This window comes from Calonectris borealis, chromosome 10, assembly GCF_964195595.1.
Source record: "Calonectris borealis chromosome 10, bCalBor7.hap1.2, whole genome shotgun sequence".
NCBI lineage: Eukaryota > Metazoa > Chordata > Aves > Procellariiformes > Procellariidae > Calonectris > Calonectris borealis.
The window spans coordinates 18,085,298-18,101,579 of NC_134321.1; the positions used below are offsets into that span (position 1 = coordinate 18,085,298).

Here is a 16,282-nt window from a genome sequence, read left to right on the forward strand (position 1 = left end):
AATAACTGCAATATGTGCTACTCTCTTACCAATAATAAAGGCTAAACTGAAAAGTTTTTTGGCCAAACCAAGGAAGAACTTGAACGTATCTCTACCACTTTTACAATGACTTTGAGCCTTTATATGTATTTTCCTCACCTTATAGTAAGCCTTCGCGTTGTTAAAGAGAAGCTGAAAATCAGCAGTCAGCACATTCACATCATCATATTCCTCCATCTTTAGCTTTTGTTGGATTTTCATTAAATCGATTGGCTGAGAAACCACTTCATAATAATCTGGCTGATTTCTGTTGCAATGACAAAAACAGGCATTATATTCCAAGCAGTAAAAGCAAAACCACAGCACTAAAGTTTGTACGTGCCTATGACTAAATAAAACAAAGAAAGTTCCAATACATTTTTGCTACAGCTAAAAGATCTGGACAGTGGTCTATTAGTAGGCTTACTTTATTACATGTTCTGTTATCATCCTCCATTTTCTGAGTTTAAGATAAAATTCAGTCTCTTACTTTATCCACTGCATTTTCAAGGGTCACTTCTATTAATCTTCCCAAGATACACCCTTAGTACTACATTCCACCACTTATGTGGAATATTTTATAGTCACAGACATAGATGTTTTAGGCAGGTGTCACAAGAAACATTTTAAATTAATTCAGTATATCCTTTTTTGACTGAAAAAGGGCGCCAATATTAGCACGTCCCATTGAATAATTACATCAAATACTCGGATCAAACGGTGGTGTAAAACTATGACAAGTTTAGCTTAAATTTTTCACAGCTATTAATGCTGAAGTATTCCTCAATATCCATTTACTCCCTGATTAAATCTCAGGTTCAAGGCTTAACCAGAACCATGGCCTTACCTTCGCTTCGGTGCCCTAATGAAGAGCTCACAAAGGAGCCTGCCCTGTTCATCTTTGTAATCTCTGATGGTGTTGTAAAGTTCATGGCATACAGCAATCTAAAATGCAAGAACAATAAGGTAATGAAAAAGGAGAAAATTTTAAGGAGGTAACAAATCAAAGCCTGCTTACAATGGGAAAGACAAGCTGCCAATCCACAGTGTGCTCTAAAGCAGAAACATGAAGAAATTGGTGCATCTCATATGTTAGTGCAATACCTGACAAGAATGCCAGGTACTGCAAAATTTTAATTTATTTTTTTGAACGTACGGAACTTTCTTTCAATGCTAATTCTCAGTAAAACACCCAAAATGTAAATTAATTCAGTACAACTCTCTCCAAGTTATAGACATCTAAAACAACGACAGGGGTTCTTCCGCCCTGCAATTAATTAAAATTAGACTGCTAACTCAAAGGCCTAACAGAGACATTGTACACTTCAGCAATCACTGCCTGTGCCATTCCCCACTTATCTCTCTGCATTTGCTATTCAGACACAGCTCTCAACTTCTGCATGTTATGATTTCAGCTCCTTCTTCAACATCTTTCCATCTGTTAAAATCATCAGCAAAAAAAGAAAAGCAGCAAAAGGAAAATGGGAAAGGAAAAGATGAAACTGGGGAGACAAGAACAAGCCAAAGCTGAACGAGATCCTAAACAAAGATTAGCCAAGGCAGCAACAGATTCAGGGCCAGTGTATATGTGCTAAATATCATCATCCATTTTACAATCCAGCATTTCCCAGACAGGGATACAGTATTCCCAACAAAAAAAGTTGTGCATAATAAGAAGGTACTAACAGGATCTACAGTTGGGAGATTGGAAAGTCTCCTCCTCTTTCTGCTTGGGCCTGGTATATTTGTGGAGTGGTGGCCGTCATCAAAGTCTCCTCCGCTGACGCTGCTGGAAGGCGAGGTAGCTCTTCGCCTCTTGGAACCCATGGAATCCAACTTCTTCTATAATGAAGACAGATGTTCTTAAACTCATGGCATTGCATCCAAACTCTCTGGTGAGAGCTAACTATAAAGCTAGCAATGCTTCGGATGAGTCACATACGTTTGTTACATACTACAGTTCAGTTAAGCCATATATCTAAACGCCAGCTTTTTGAAAATTGGCAAGAGTAAAGGGAAATCAAAATGGTCCTACAGTTTTATAGTCACCAATGACAGCAATGCAAGAAAGCCTAGGGCTCACAGTGATGAAGATAAATCACTAGGATATATTCTTAAACTATCTACATTTTGATACTTCATCCCATGCATGATAACTAAGTGAGACCCACTGTTTTAAAGGAAAAAGCTGTACAGAGACATGTGCTCAGTTCTGCTGTAAAAGCACGTAATTCCATGTCAAATTAAAAAAAAAAACACAAAAAAAACCACACAACCACCAAACAAACAGAAAACCCAAACAAACAAACAAAAACCCACGAAAAAAACAAATTACAAATGAAAATTCAAATGGCTACTGAATACCTTGTCTTAGATTCAAGCCAAAAAACGGTCTGGACCATCGTGTGACCTACCACTCCCACTTTATGCATGGGATGAATGGCTCAACCATCAAGAAGTAGAAAAAGCCACCTCCTTTTTTGGCCATAGTTTTCCATTTACCAACACAAACAGTGACAAATTAATAACCACCATCCAACAACTATGGTGATTTACAGAACAAGTTGTTGGCTCTTTCCCAACTTCCAGTGACAGCATCAGAAAAATATCTTTATTTGTAGCTGTCTCAAAGGCTGAAGACAAAATAGATCCATCTATCCCAGCCTATACCATTTTCCAACTAAATCAAGGAATTTCTTCTAGGAAGCACTCGGCTGATTTACAAGGTATGACAGCATTACAGCATTATAGCATTTATGTTAGAGACAGAATTAATTTCAAGCACACAAATGAGATGAATAAGAATAAGGCAGGAATAATTAACAGTTAGGATAAAGAAAAGCAAAAGCCTAAGGCAGAGGAATGGAGAGAACAGTGCACATACAATCAATAATTTACCAGATTTACCAGAGTACAACCAGCACCTCGAAAAGCCAGTCTCCTCATAGTGTCTGATGGCCAAGTACAGATACTGGGAGAAGGTAACACTCTAAAAGTAGCAAACCAGCAATGGTGTTAGTACAGTCAAAACTGGAAGACAAGAAAAAGGAAAGAGAGAAGAAAATTGAGAGTAGATAGATAATTAAAGAATAAAATCAAAGAGTAAATTGAATAATTACAGTGACAGAGAAAAAAAGCAAGCAACAGAAGGTAACTTTTTTTAGCCTAGCAGAAACTCTACAAAGTAATTTTGTACACAGAATGCTAGACATTTCTGTCATTTTTACAGTAAAAACACATTTCTCTAGTGTTCCTGAATACATATTACAGATTTCACAGTCACTTGCTAGAGAATGATTCATCAAGCAGAGCAGAGAGTAAACATAAGTGATATCTGACCTGAGAGTAAAAACAGAAAGCAGTAACACTTACAGATTGTGAAGTAGTACAGTGTTTGTAACAATAAGAAAATAATTTTTAAGGTCAAGAAACATTTAATAGACTCTCTAGTGATGATGCACCTCCATCAGTCTTCAGAGTGGATTTTTATCCTCATAAGTAAGCAACATTAAGTATCCAGCCATACAGGTTCACTAAAGATTTACCTGTTTCAATTTCTAAGCAGTCTCCAAATCTGATTTTTTTCAGAAATTCCAGAAATACACAGAACCATTTTATGGCAAAACGATTGCTTCTATTTAGTTCATACAACTACTGTCTTCAACCAAACCCCAGAGAGATTGGTTTCCTGTTCGGTATTCTGGACATTTTCATATGTCCACACAGAGAAACTCTGTGCTTTATTAGCAGGCAATTCATCTCAGGAACGGACAACCAGCCTGCCGCTTTTGGCACTGCCTCCAACTTTTATCTGAGCGCTACAGTATCTAATGGCTAACACCAGGCGTGTGCTGATGTGGCGGCTGCTACAAAACACAAGTTCTTCGCTCTGAAAGAAAGGCAGGAGGGACTACTGGAATCAATAATTCTGGTTCACCCAGGAACCCAGAGGTACACTCAGTCCAATCCCATCCTGAAATAAAGATTGAGGACCTCCCAACCAGCACCTGCCTGAAACTGCTTATAGGCTTCTCCATGTCCGTTATCTGAGGCACTTTCAGCCATACGCAGACGCTGGTGTACACTTGTACAATCGAGACACCTGGCCATTCTGTACACAGCCTCCAAAAACATTTTTCTCCTCTAATAACCGAGGAAGGTGCAAAACACTTATCACAGTCTGAACATCATCATGAATATTCGGTGAGAGAACACATAAAGCTCCTACGGAATGTCAGGCTCTAAAATGCAAACTTCTCTCTAGATCTCCATGCTCATAAACACAGATAATCCTACTGCACACAGAAACGTATTCTGTTTTACTTAAGAACATATCTCCTAGACTTTCTTCTGCAATGTAACTGCTAGCTCACAAGTCTTTCAACCAAGAATCTCCACCGCTACAAACAAGCCATCTCCTGTGCAACAGGAGCTTGGGCGTCTTCTTAATTGCTCACATTACCCATAAAAATGTCACATAACCATAGAACACCTCTATAAGAAATGCTTTGGCCATTACTAGTATACAGGTATACTAATATATATACAAAAGGTGGAAGATTGCCTCTCCTGAAAGCTGTACTACTGATCACCACAAGTATTACCTCATTAAATGAGCAGTTTTTACATGCATTCGACGTAACACGCTTAAAACAAGCCAAGGAGGTTCTAGCACACATTTCATTTTCTGCCACCAAGTAGAAAAAAGCTAAAAGCCAACAGATACCACAGAGAGCATTTTATCATTACCAGGATCTTCCACCTTTCAACAGAAATACTCAATAAATCTGGTAAATTTGTCAAATGGAACAAGGAGGGAAACACAGCCAGAATTGCCCCTGATTACTGGTCACACTGAAACTAGCTACAACCCAGGAAAAGGGGGACGGCAGCAACCGAACACTGTAAAAGGACAAAGTTGGTGAAGAAGTGAGAGGCACAGCACATCGATCGTTTCATCAACACTGGGACAAGAAACAAAGAGGCAAAACACGTAATTTCCCCGACCCGCCCCGCAGGCGGGCCCCTGCCTGCACCCTGCCCGCTTTACGAGGTGTTACTGGTGGCCGGAGAAGGAGGAGACGAAGAAAAACACCTTTGCGGGCACCGGCAGCCTCTGCCCTCACGGCCTGAAAGGACGACGCCCCCGACCCGACCCGCGCGGCCACCCACACCGGGCAGGACCCTCTCCCGTCCCCCGGGCCTCGCTCCGGAGGCCCCGGGAGCGGCCGCGCCGCCGCCGGCCCTCGGCCACCCGCCCACCGCGCGGCCGCTGTCACCGCTGCGAGCTCGGCCCGGTGACGGGACGGGGCGCTAGGGGCGGCGGCCCCGGCCGGCACAGCGGGGAGGACACCGCGGGGAGGGCTGAGGGAGACACCGGGGCCAGCGGAGTCGGGACGCCAGCTAGGGACAGCGACACCGAGGGGGCCGCGGCAGCGCGGCCCGCGCCCGGGGCCAGGGCCAGGGCCGCCACAGGAGGCGGGGACGGGGGAGGCGACAGGAGGAGGCGGAGGGGCTCGGCGCCCCCGGGCCCGGCGCGGGGCCCGCCGTGGCGGAGCTGCTGCGCGGCCGGGCGGCGCTGCTTCCCCGCGGCGGCCACACAAAGGGAGGCAGCGGCCTCCTGGCTTCGGCCCGCCGCCCCGCCTGCGCGACCCCGGCGCCGCGCCGCTCACCCAGCCGGCTCCGCTCCGCCTCCGACAGCCGCGGCCGCACTCGCCCTCCGCCGCCCGCCCCGCCACCGCTGCTGCTGCCGCCGCCGTCGGTGCCGCCGCCGCTCCGTACCGCCGAGCCCGCCGCTGCCGCAAAGCCCGCCCGGCCGCCAAACGCGCCGAGCCCGCGCGACACCTCCGGCTAGGAAGGGCCGCTTCGCTTTACGGCAGCGCCCGCCGGCGGGAGGCGGAAGGAGCGCGGCCTTCCACGTGGGGCCGCGGCCGAGCGCGGCCCGGCGGCGCCATGAAGCGGCCCAGTGAGCGGCGGGCCGGGGCGGCGGGAGCGGCCGGTGGCCGCGGGTGGGGGCGGGCCTCGAGCAATATCGCGGGCGAGCGCTCTGAGGCGAGGGAATGGCGGGGGCGGGCGGCGCCCCGGGACCGGGGGAATGGCGGCGGGCTGGGGGGCCGGGGGTGGGGAGGAGCGACCGGCGGCGGCCCCGGGGCGGGGGAATCAGACACCCGGGCTCGAGGGAACGGCGGCGGCGGGAGCTCGGCCGCTTCCCCGGGCGCCCGTGAGCGGGGGTCTGTGCCCGGGAGGCGGGGGGGCCGCGCGGAGCCGGCGCTGACGGGCGCGGTGCCTTGCAGAGCTGAAGAAAGCCAGCAAGAGGCTGACCTGCCACAAGCGCTACAAGATCCAGAAGAAGGTGAGTGCCGGCGGTGCGGAGCCCCGGGCTGCCCCTGCCCCACGGCGCGGGGCGGCGGGGGGGTGGGGGAGGCCGTGTCCGTTTCTAATTAAAGCTCCGTGCTAACTAGTTTAACACTAAAAACATTTTTTATATATTACTAGAGAAGCATGTTGTACGTATACACGTACACAGTAAGGATGTTCTATTCAATGTAGTCTGTAGCGAGGAATTTGCTTTCCACTTACCATTGGCCGAGGGGTGATGTAGGTTTTTTACATCATTACATTTTGCATTATTTGGGGCTGGTATGTTCAAGTGTAGCTTTATGATGAGACATTATGCAATCGAAACACTTCAATCTAAAGTCAAACGTACCATTTTTTACTCTGTATCTCTAAATAGGAGGGATACATCCCTTTTTTTTTTGCCTTAGACTGAGAAAATATTCTTGCTCCTGTCTTCAGATCAGAGAACACCACCGAAAAGTCAGGAAGGAGGCCAAAAAACGTGGACGCAAAAAGCCCAAGAAAGATCCCGGTGTTCCCAGTGCTGCACCATTTAAGGAAGAGCTTCTACGGGAAGCAGAGCAAAGAAAGCAGAGGGTAAAATACAATTTGTGGTAAAGAGGACACGAACTGAGACCATTCCTATCTTCAGGGAAGCTTTGTATTTGTGTGCACATGTGCACACGCAGAGGTGCAATCATGGTAGATGGTAATTGGTCCTAGTAGACACGTACTTCGGAAAAATAATGTATTTATTTCCAGCATTACACAGTATGTAACAATTTGCTTTTTTATTTTTAACCTTCATTTTATCACTGTGTGTATAAACATGCTGGAAGTGTCATTTTTAATGTAATCAAAATTGCCTGTGATGCTAAGATACATAGATGTCCCATCAGAATAGTAAAAGTAAAGTCTTGGCATTATGTGATTATACAGAAAATAAGGCTCTGCTGTCTGCAGCGTGGAGTAATGTGACATGAGAGCAGCACCCTTATCAGTTGTAATGTTGTTGCTGCACGGCTGTTATTTTGGGGTCCAGCTAATGGATGTGTTGCCTCTGGTTTTGAGGCAATTGAAGGCAACAGTATTCTTTTCAGGGTTCAGATGCAAAAAAAGTTCCCAGTGTCACTTGGACAGCCATGACTTCTAAATAAGCTGTCTCAGGAACTTTGGTCAGAAATAAGTAAATGGGGACAAAGAACAGTCTTTTTACCACTTTCAAATGTGTTTTATCTGGCTTGGGTTTTTGTTTGCAATCAGCTTGAAGAACTAAAACAAAAGCAGAAGCTCAACAGACAGAAAGAACATGAAAAGAAGAGGAAGCTTGAAGCTAAAAAGAATGCAGCCAAAATCAAGGAAAAAGCAGAGGGAAAGGTAGGTGTCTGGTATGATTTTGATTCTTTGAAGCTTATAGAAGCAATAAAAGTCATCCTGAAACTACATCTTCTTAAGCAGTATGTTACGTGTTACATTTTCGTGTTGTATATGCACGCAAGTATAATGCACTAATTCTTAATTAAATCATTCCCTTTCATTTTTATTTACATTCAGGAATCCTCTGGCAAATCTAAAGCAAAGACTAACAAACTGCTGGATAAAAATTCAAAGAAATCATTTTGCAGGGAGCTCAAGAAGGTGAGACATTTCAACTATTTTTATATAATTTGATGAGAGTCAGCAACGAGACCACTTGTTGCATTACTGTGCAGCTGCTAGAGAGTATAAAGGTTGTGATAAACTTCAACACTGAAGTAAGGGATTTTATCACAGAAACCCTGAGGGTTTCAGTCTTGTCTGCTGTGAGCTACTGAGACATCCAGCACTTCGAGGCATTAGACTTCTTGGGCTAATGTCAGTACACACTGAGTGATCAGAGAGCTCTTGTAGTAATGAGGTATAGTGTCTAAGGATTTCTTGCCTTCGGAGGAAAAAGATGAAAATTGCGTCAGCTTTCTGGTTTGTTGTTCAGAAGAAAGGAGCTCAAACAAGAACAGTCGTATGAAACCTCACCAATCATTCTGTGAAATTCAACAGTAACTGTTGTAAGCCACAGCTGTTCCAGAGTCGTCGTCTGTCAAATGGCCTGTCATGTATGATTTGAGAGTCTTGTCTTTTTTCTAACCTAGGTGATTGAGGCCTCAGATGTGGTTCTAGAGGTTTTAGATGCAAGAGATCCAATGGGCTGCCGGTGTCCTCAATTGGAGCAAGCTGTAACTTGCTCTGGAGGAGACAAAAAGCTACTGTTGGTTCTGAACAAAATTGGTAAGAAGCACAGGTTTTCTTGAAGTGTTACTTGATCACTGTGTAGTTCTGTGGTCGGTGAGCTATGAAGAAAATTTTAAAGGAATCCGAGATTCCATTGAAGACATAAGATCCAACTCTGAGCTCGCTGCCCTACTGAAGGGGTCACATTTCCTCCACCTTTTAGTCTAGTTTGCTAAGAAAACACCACAGACAGGCAAAAGCACATTAGCCCCTTTCTTTTGCAGTAACTTCTGAAGCCATTGGTCAGTTTCAGCCAAATTTGACAGAAGTTAAAGATCTTACAATTTTTAACATTTTTGTGAATGTAGGTGAGTGGGCAGAGATCACGATGCTGGTTCCCAATGAGGCAATGGTTGAGTTAAAGATCAGAAAATCAATGCAATAGTTGTATTTGAAATTTGGCTTTGGGAAGTGTTTTCTTTCTTCCGTTGCTGTATGAAAGAATCCACACAAAAGCAGCTAAAAAGCCTGGAGATTACTGGGTTAGCAGCAGCAAAAAGAGAAAAGGAAATGCCAAGGGCAACAGCAAGAGCAAAGGGAACTTTGTATTAGAATAGCCTTTGCAGGGATGATGGGATAATCCTTCACAGAACATCATTCTCTGTACCATACAAAGTCTCCTAGCAAGACCCAAGCATTAAAAACCTGATATAGGGGCCAAAAATATAATTGTGGTATGTTCTGCTTGAAGCAGAAAATAAAGACTAAAATTTGCAACACTGCGTGCCTTTGGGGAACATACCTGGTACTTTTAGAGTTTTCAGCCAAATATTATTTGTCATAAAGAAACATACTAAATGGACAAAATACAGCCTGATTCCTGATTCCACATTAGATTTCCTCCACACAGTGGTATTTAAGATTCACAGGAGTGAAAGGACTGTGCTCTTTTTTCCAGATTTAGTGCCAAAGGAGAACTTGGAGAAATGGCTGAATTATTTGAAGAAAGAGTTTCCAACGGTTGCTTTTAAATCAGCAACACTGATGAAGGACAGGACTATGGTAAGAGTGCTGCAGGCTGTCTCATCACTAAGTTGTATGTGTTTGCAGTCATACATGTTGAAACGTGTTGAGAAACAGGAAATCTTGTTCTTTAAAATTCCTTTTCCCCTTGTTTGATTATACTGCTGTGACTGATGGATACGCCTTTGCACTTTGACTAAGCTTTGTGGTACTGTGGGGGAATCCTTGCTGTTGAAATACCTATTGTTATTTGTGCCCCAGATGCTGGACTACAGAAAAAGCAAGTCGTGTTTTTTTTTTTTTTTTTACTGTAAGAAGGACAGTGAGGGGCAGAAGATGAAGAAACTTTTCATCTTCTACATAGGTTGGTTGCACCAGTTACATCTGAATTGTTTTGTAGGTAAAGTGATGCAGGCTATACTACTGCATTCATCTTGTCTGTGGCCATCAATAAAGGTAGCACCTGACGTTATGACGTTATTTCATGAAGAGTATAAAGGGGTTAGCTCCCTGTGTCCTAGTCTCAATTCTTTGAAGATGCTCGTTTGAGTCGTACATGTATTAATACACGCTTCACACGTCTTAACCTTGGTAACAGCATAGTGAAATAGACCTCCCTGCAAAATGATGCAGAAACTGCAACGCAGAGAGCAGGTTTTGAAATCCTTCAAAAAACTGAAGCCTCTTGCGTGAATTTGCAGATTTAAGGATTCTACCATCTGAACATACATGGTTATTTTGTGGTCGCACAACAAATCTGCAACACAGCCTGAACTGAAATCACAAGCCCTATAAGTCAGTTCACATTCCTTTTTCTCTTAGTAGTTGATGGTTACCTTTTTACTGTCACTTAACTGATTAGCCAATTTCTTATTAAACTAATTCCTTCTGTTTAGAAGAACACAGTAACATCATCTAATAGAGGATAGGAGTTGGCAACGTTACAGTAGATAAATAAATATAAGCCTACGTATTTATCTTCCTAAATAGCTCCTGACCATGTTTTTTTTTTGTTTGCCCTTGAATCCTGTAGCAGGAACAGGTCACAAAAAGACGTGCTCGTGTTGATTTATCAAGAACCACTGAATGTTTTGGAAGCAAATGCCTTTTGAAACTTCTTCAAGAGCACGGCAAGACTCAAAACAAAGCCATTCAGGTTGGGGTAGTAGGTAAGTGTTTGGAGAGACAGGAGGAGTTTCCTTCTCTTCCCATAAAGCTTTGGTATCCTGTATTGCAAATTGTGTAAAACAACTAACACATGCTTTCTTTTGGGCTTTCTAGTCATTGTTCTTACTTTCATGTAAGACATCACTATTGTAGTACTTCAGCTGACAGCGACCTACGTTGCACTTACATGCATGTAGTGTATGTGATCTGTGGAAGACACATTGTGTGAGGCCTTAGCTGATTCACCAGCTTAGGAGAACAAGAGAAGCAGGTTACATACCATGCAGCTTGCGCTGCCTTCCTCCTGTCCGATAAGATTTGTGGTATTCTAGTCAGTGATGTCTTTCATGTCCCTTTTATTATCAGTGTGAGAAATGAGGATACAGACTTTGTCTTACTTCTGTAGTGATGACTTCAGATCCAACTCTGATCTCACACTGAAGATGTACTTTACCAAAGACACCGGGAAGAAGCAGTTTTGATCATTGTCACGTAGACTGAATTTTCTTATTTAACTTACAAGGATTTATGTGGTTTTCTTCAGGTTTCCCTAATGTGGGAAAGAGCAGCATAATCAACAGTCTCAAAGGAGTCCGTGCTTGCAATGTTGGCCTAGCAAGAGGTGTTACCAAGTAAGCTGAGTCTGATAAAAGCTGTTTATCTGTTTTCCCTGTTTGTTGTTGTGGTCTGATTACCTTCAGTTTGTTGTTTGTGTACAATTTCCATCCATTAAGGGCAAAGTATGCCCCTGTGTGCAGTTTTAAATGCACATTCCAATTTGCCAGGACGAAAGATACTGATCTGTGTGATGCAAGCTGTCACAAGGGAATATGGTGTATAAACTTGCTCTTTTTGTATATTTAGATTTCTGTCCTACGCAAAGCATATGATGAGAAAGCACTGAAACTGACTGTGTATGAAGTGCATTCAGTCCAACACTGAGCTTTGTGTCTTGCATCCCTCACCATTACCAGTCCTTTGCTAGTTGATTTATCTTTATCTACTCACAGTGTATTTCTCTCTGAATAGGTCCATGCAAATTGTGCACATTGATAAACAGACAAAGATGTTAGACAGTCCAAGTATAATTGCAGATCCTTCCAACAATGCCCTGGCTCTGGCCTTGAGAAGTATCATAGACATTGAAGAATCAGGCGTAGCAGAGGTGCTTGAAGGAGTAGATGCCATTCTAAATCACTGCAGTAAACAGCAGGTGAGCTCCATCCTTTTCCACATCTCTCACTGCATTTGACTTCTGTCTAGGTTTCTTAGGCCAATAACCAAAGTTCGTTTCACTTCAACTAGTCCTGGTAGTTTTGCACTGCTTTCCCCTAACCGTACAGGGTGGCAAACTTTGGCTATTTTATCCAACACTAAGTGTGATCTTTCATCCTTGTAAATGGAAGGCAGGAACAGGATCCTGTCAGCCAGTCTGTTTTCCCAATAACTTTTCTGATTTTTAAAAACCCTGCTTTTAAGATCTCATCACAGTATAACAGAGTGAAAAATGAAGATATTCTGACTGCGTCCTATTATTACAGTGAAGACCTCAGATCCAACTCTGATTTCACTCTAGTTTCAAGTAGATTAACCTAAGCCTAATTCCCATTCAGTTCAGTGATAACTTTTTTCACAAATCAGTGTGCTGCCTCTATACACCCACTAGTATGGGTGAGTGGCAGATGAATTTGTTGACGAAGTAGGCATTTTGCTTTGTAATGTTTACTCCCACATGCAAGAAAAAAATGGCTCTTCACATTCTTCACTTCATCCTCATTGTAACCCAATTTGATTTGCTTTTTTATTCCTAAAACTAAGGGAAAAGTGGGTATCTCTTTCTGAATGCATTATTTTCTTTTGCACTAGGTTGTGATGCACTATAATATCCCAGATTTCAGGAACACTGAGGAGTTTTTAACTTTACTTGCTCAGAAAAGGGGTATGCTGAAAAAGGGAGGTGTTCCTGATGTAGAGAATGTAGCTAAATTACTACTGTGTGACTGGACAGGGTATGTATGCTATGAATTTTGCTCTATGCTGCTCACCTTTTTCACATTGTTAATCCAGCACAGCAAAAGCTCTGAGTCCTGAGAAGTACTTAGAAAGGAGAGGCTGCTTTTTTTTTTTCCTTCCCTCTCTCCCTTTTCTCCTTTCTCACATTTTACTTTGGTAAAGAGAGCTGGACTGGCTAACAGATTTAGAGAATGCCATCCACAGATAATTTTCTAAAGTAGTGGAGGATACATAGAGTCAAAGTATGTTGCACGTTACTCCATAGCCAGTTTGCTGACTTTGGCGATAACTCTTCTTAGGGGAATTTGCCTTCCTCTCAAATACTGAGTCCATATAGTCCTCTTCTACAGACAAGAAAGGATATGGCAAGTTTTCTGTGGAAATTTATAGTGGTTCCTATATTCTGAGGGTGGGAATAAATGTAACTCAGTAATTGAGTGTGACTATTTCCCTTGCTCAGGTGGTTCAGCTGCTTTTACAGCTCATGATTTTACAGGCAGATGATTTGTTGTGACAAAGTATGCCATTTCTTTTTCCTCTCAGGAGTGGGCTATCCACTTAATACTGTTATTGACAACTTCAGAGTCAAATTTAAATAGCTATTTAACTGCTGTTAAACAGATGATAATAAATGAGTAGTTAGGTTGAGGCATTTGAGAGGTTTGTGCTCTGGGTTTTATTTTTAAATACAGTGATTTAACTATGTTATCTTTGGTTGCTTTTTAATGCTGATATTTTATTTTCCCAGAGCTAAAATAAGCTACCACTCACAACCTCCAGGATCTCAGAGACTGCCACCATATCTTACAGAAGACAAAATAGCTGAAATGCAGGAGTGCTTTAATTTAAAGAACCTAGAAGAAGAAAACAACAACACTGTTCAAGGTAGGACTGTTACTGTAATGCACTGCTACCAGCAAGAGTGGTAGTAGTGGTTTTAACGGAAGATTTTGAATGGAAGTCCTCCTGGGGTTTATATGATAGCTTTGCCAATATGCAGTGACTATGAACCTTTTAAGAAAGAAATGGGATTCTGACGCAACAGAACAGTGCATTTGCATGCTGTCTTAACACAAACTACCGCTAAGCAGTTCTTAGTTTCTGCTCATCTGACCTAACCCTCCTAAATAGGAAATACGGGAAAAGAATGTTGAAGAGCGCAAACACTGGCTAATTAGGCCAACAAAATACATTTTACATGGTACAATCTATGCTCAAATCCAAGTCTTTCAGCTCCTAGCAGTCTTCTGTCGATGCCTCAAGGAAAGCTGTTCTCAGAGCATTGTCCTTTGTTCTACCTGCTTATGTGGGAGTGCCGTCTTGTGGAAGGGACGGGGCAGGACTGTCTTTTTCTAGCCTGACCTAAAATGGCTGTCCTCTCGGGGCAGGCATTACATCTGGTACTGTCTAACAGTGACTTAACAGACACTTCCTACTTTTTTCTCAGCTTTAAAATACCCCAGTCCGGCAAGTAGCATCATTTTCCAGTCAGCTGGTATGGCAAATGGAACAATAGAGGAAAATAAAGTGATAGAGGTAGCATCAGAGTGTGAAAACTTGGAAACAAGCAAGGAGGAGGAGGAAGAAGAAGAGGAGGATTTCACAGAAAGTGATGATGATCAAGATGATGTAGAAGAAGAAAAGGATGTCAAAGAGGTAAATCAGGGTTTCATTAGGCTGCTTCTACCTGTTTAGATCGTGACACCAAGTACCCAGTCAGTATCTTGCTGTAAACTGAGAATGTGTAGGCACTGTGGACCAAAAAAAGTCTTTCTCCTGGAGATAAGGGTTGGGCTTTTTACTTAATTAAGGAAACAACATTGTTCTAAGTCAGTTCTAAGGCAGTCTGTTCCTGACCAACTATAGAAGGGGACATCCACACTATCATCAGTCTCTGTTAGGTTTCATTTGCATGGGGGACTTCATCGGTGATGTCTGAATAAACACGTATGTCTGATCTCTCTGGCTTGTAGGAAAGCAAAGTTCAGGTCACCAGGAAAGCAACACTTGGAAAACAACAAACAAGTCCTACAAATTCAGAAAAGCAGATAGCAGGTCTGTATTAAAAACCCTGGCTTGAAGGATAGTCTCTAGTACTCTAGCACTTGCATTGGTTTCACTAACGCATGATTTTCTTTTCTCAGAAAGCCAACATTCCAATTCACTATCATTCAGCTTGGATAAGACAGCAGATGAAGATGATGCCTACGATTTTAATACAGACTATGTGTAATGAATTATGTGTGAAGACACGGTTTGGAGACTCTTATTACTGGCTTTCAGAACAGTGATGAAGACTTGTGTTGCGGCAGAAGTTGGAGGAACGCTGCATACCAGAGCTGCTTCGAAGACTCACAATTATTACTGTATCAAATAGTGTATATAACACTGTATCTCCCCTTGATTGTTGCAGATTTTATACAAGTCTAGGAAACGGACTGTATTCAGCTTTAAGTCCTAAACTTTATTTCCTGTATTAAAAAAAAGCCTATTTTAAAAAATCCCTAATAGACTGAATTAGTCTAACTTTGCCTTATAAAAAGATGTTTCAAAAGGATAAATCCTTTGTCTTTTTCTTTGAAAAACAATGGTAAATGTTTAATTCTAGTCATGTTCAAGCAATTAAATTTCAAGGTAGGTTTTCATCCTCTTTGCATAAAATTTAGTTGTTTTTCCTAGAGGATTATAGAGATTGTACCCCTAGAGCATGACTTAAGTCAGTAAGTTTTCAGTATACTTATGCAAAACTTGTAGAACTTTCATATTTAAAGTTCACTAGAAAATGCTACTTATTTCAGCTAGACATCAGGGGTTTTATCTAAGCACTGCTTTATACGTTCAGAAGTTTCACCAGGAAAGATAACTGAGATTATGATATTCGTAATCTGTCTTCACTGGGGAACAAGCTTCTTGTTCTAACAGTGCTCTTTAACAAAAGACGTATTTCCTGGTGACACCTATACATGGCAACAACTGGTAACTGTAAAGCAAAACGGTGCCCTGTGCAATAAGGACATGTTACTGCACTCAGCCTATAGCAGAACTGGTGTAGGTAGCAAAAGAATTGCCAAGAGGCCCTGCAGCTGCTCAATGAATTAAGCATTTAGAATAAATGCCTGGCACCAAGCATCTTCCTCTTATGTGACTGTTTTCTTCCTCTTAAAAGTCTGATTTCTATGTTCTTTAATATATAGTTGTATTTTCCCTAAATGTATGTTGAGGCACAGTCCTCCTAGGCAGCTTAAAAGAGTATCAAGTGCAGACACAGACACATGCTGAAACACAGCCTGGTCATCAGAATTAAGTTGGTGTCAGCTGATCTAGTACAATCTTTCAAAGTTTGGTAACTGAACTTATTTCATTACTCCTAACCACTTCAAGGACAAGAATGGTTCTTGCTCATCAAAACCCAGGAAAAGAAACGATAGGTAACAAACCACAGATCAGCATCCACGACAGAAATGGAACTATAGGCAGTGACTGCAATGAGTCAAGCAGTTGGAAATCCTTTTAA

At 42.6% G+C, this 16,282-nt stretch overlaps 2 protein-coding genes and 4 non-coding genes across 23 annotated transcripts in view; 5 read left to right on the forward strand and 1 right to left on the reverse strand.

The window, feature by feature from the left end:
• Positions 1–16,282, reverse strand: part of PBRM1 (polybromo 1) — a 76,939-nt gene that overhangs the window by 60,277 nt on the left and 380 nt on the right. For 3 of the 18 annotated variants that reach the window (XM_075159203.1, XM_075159200.1, XM_075159189.1), the window contains exons 1-4: positions 2,926–3,002; positions 1,705–1,860; positions 866–963; positions 139–286 (exon numbers count right to left, since the gene is read on the reverse strand). In XM_075159203.1, coding sequence (XP_075015304.1) covers positions 139–286; positions 866–963; positions 1,705–1,860; positions 2,926–2,964 — 441 coding nt within the window. In that variant the 5' untranslated portion in view covers positions 2,965–3,002. Of the gene's footprint in view, positions 1–138; positions 287–865; positions 964–1,704; positions 1,861–2,916; positions 3,008–5,113; positions 5,132–5,690; positions 5,827–16,282 lie in introns of those variants that run through there. The other 15 variants (XM_075159202.1, XM_075159196.1, XM_075159186.1 and 12 more) reach the window with 11 other exon arrangements.
• On the forward strand, positions 5,876–15,329 carry GNL3 (G protein nucleolar 3). The gene is made up of 15 exons (XM_075159213.1): positions 5,876–5,983; positions 6,312–6,370; positions 6,817–6,954; positions 7,621–7,734; positions 7,912–7,995; positions 8,487–8,622; positions 9,524–9,627; positions 10,622–10,757; positions 11,300–11,387; positions 11,785–11,968; positions 12,622–12,764; positions 13,517–13,653; positions 14,216–14,424; positions 14,742–14,823; positions 14,913–15,329. The coding sequence occupies exons 1-15, from the start codon at positions 5,971–5,973 to the stop codon at positions 14,999–15,001; spliced, it is 1,716 nt and encodes a 571-aa protein (XP_075015314.1). The 5' UTR covers positions 5,876–5,970; the 3' UTR covers positions 15,002–15,329.
• On the forward strand, positions 8,682–8,754 carry LOC142086419 (small nucleolar RNA SNORD19). Its single transcript, XR_012675117.1, has one exon. It is a non-coding gene; the product is annotated as a small nucleolar RNA SNORD19 (small nucleolar RNA).
• LOC142086421 (small nucleolar RNA SNORD19) lies at positions 11,125–11,198 on the forward strand. The gene has a single exon (XR_012675119.1). It is a non-coding gene; the product is annotated as a small nucleolar RNA SNORD19 (small nucleolar RNA).
• On the forward strand, positions 11,630–11,707 carry LOC142086422 (small nucleolar RNA SNORD69). Its single transcript, XR_012675120.1, has one exon. It is a non-coding gene; the product is annotated as a small nucleolar RNA SNORD69 (small nucleolar RNA).
• On the forward strand, positions 12,258–12,333 carry LOC142086420 (small nucleolar RNA SNORD19). The gene has a single exon (XR_012675118.1). It is a non-coding gene; the product is annotated as a small nucleolar RNA SNORD19 (small nucleolar RNA).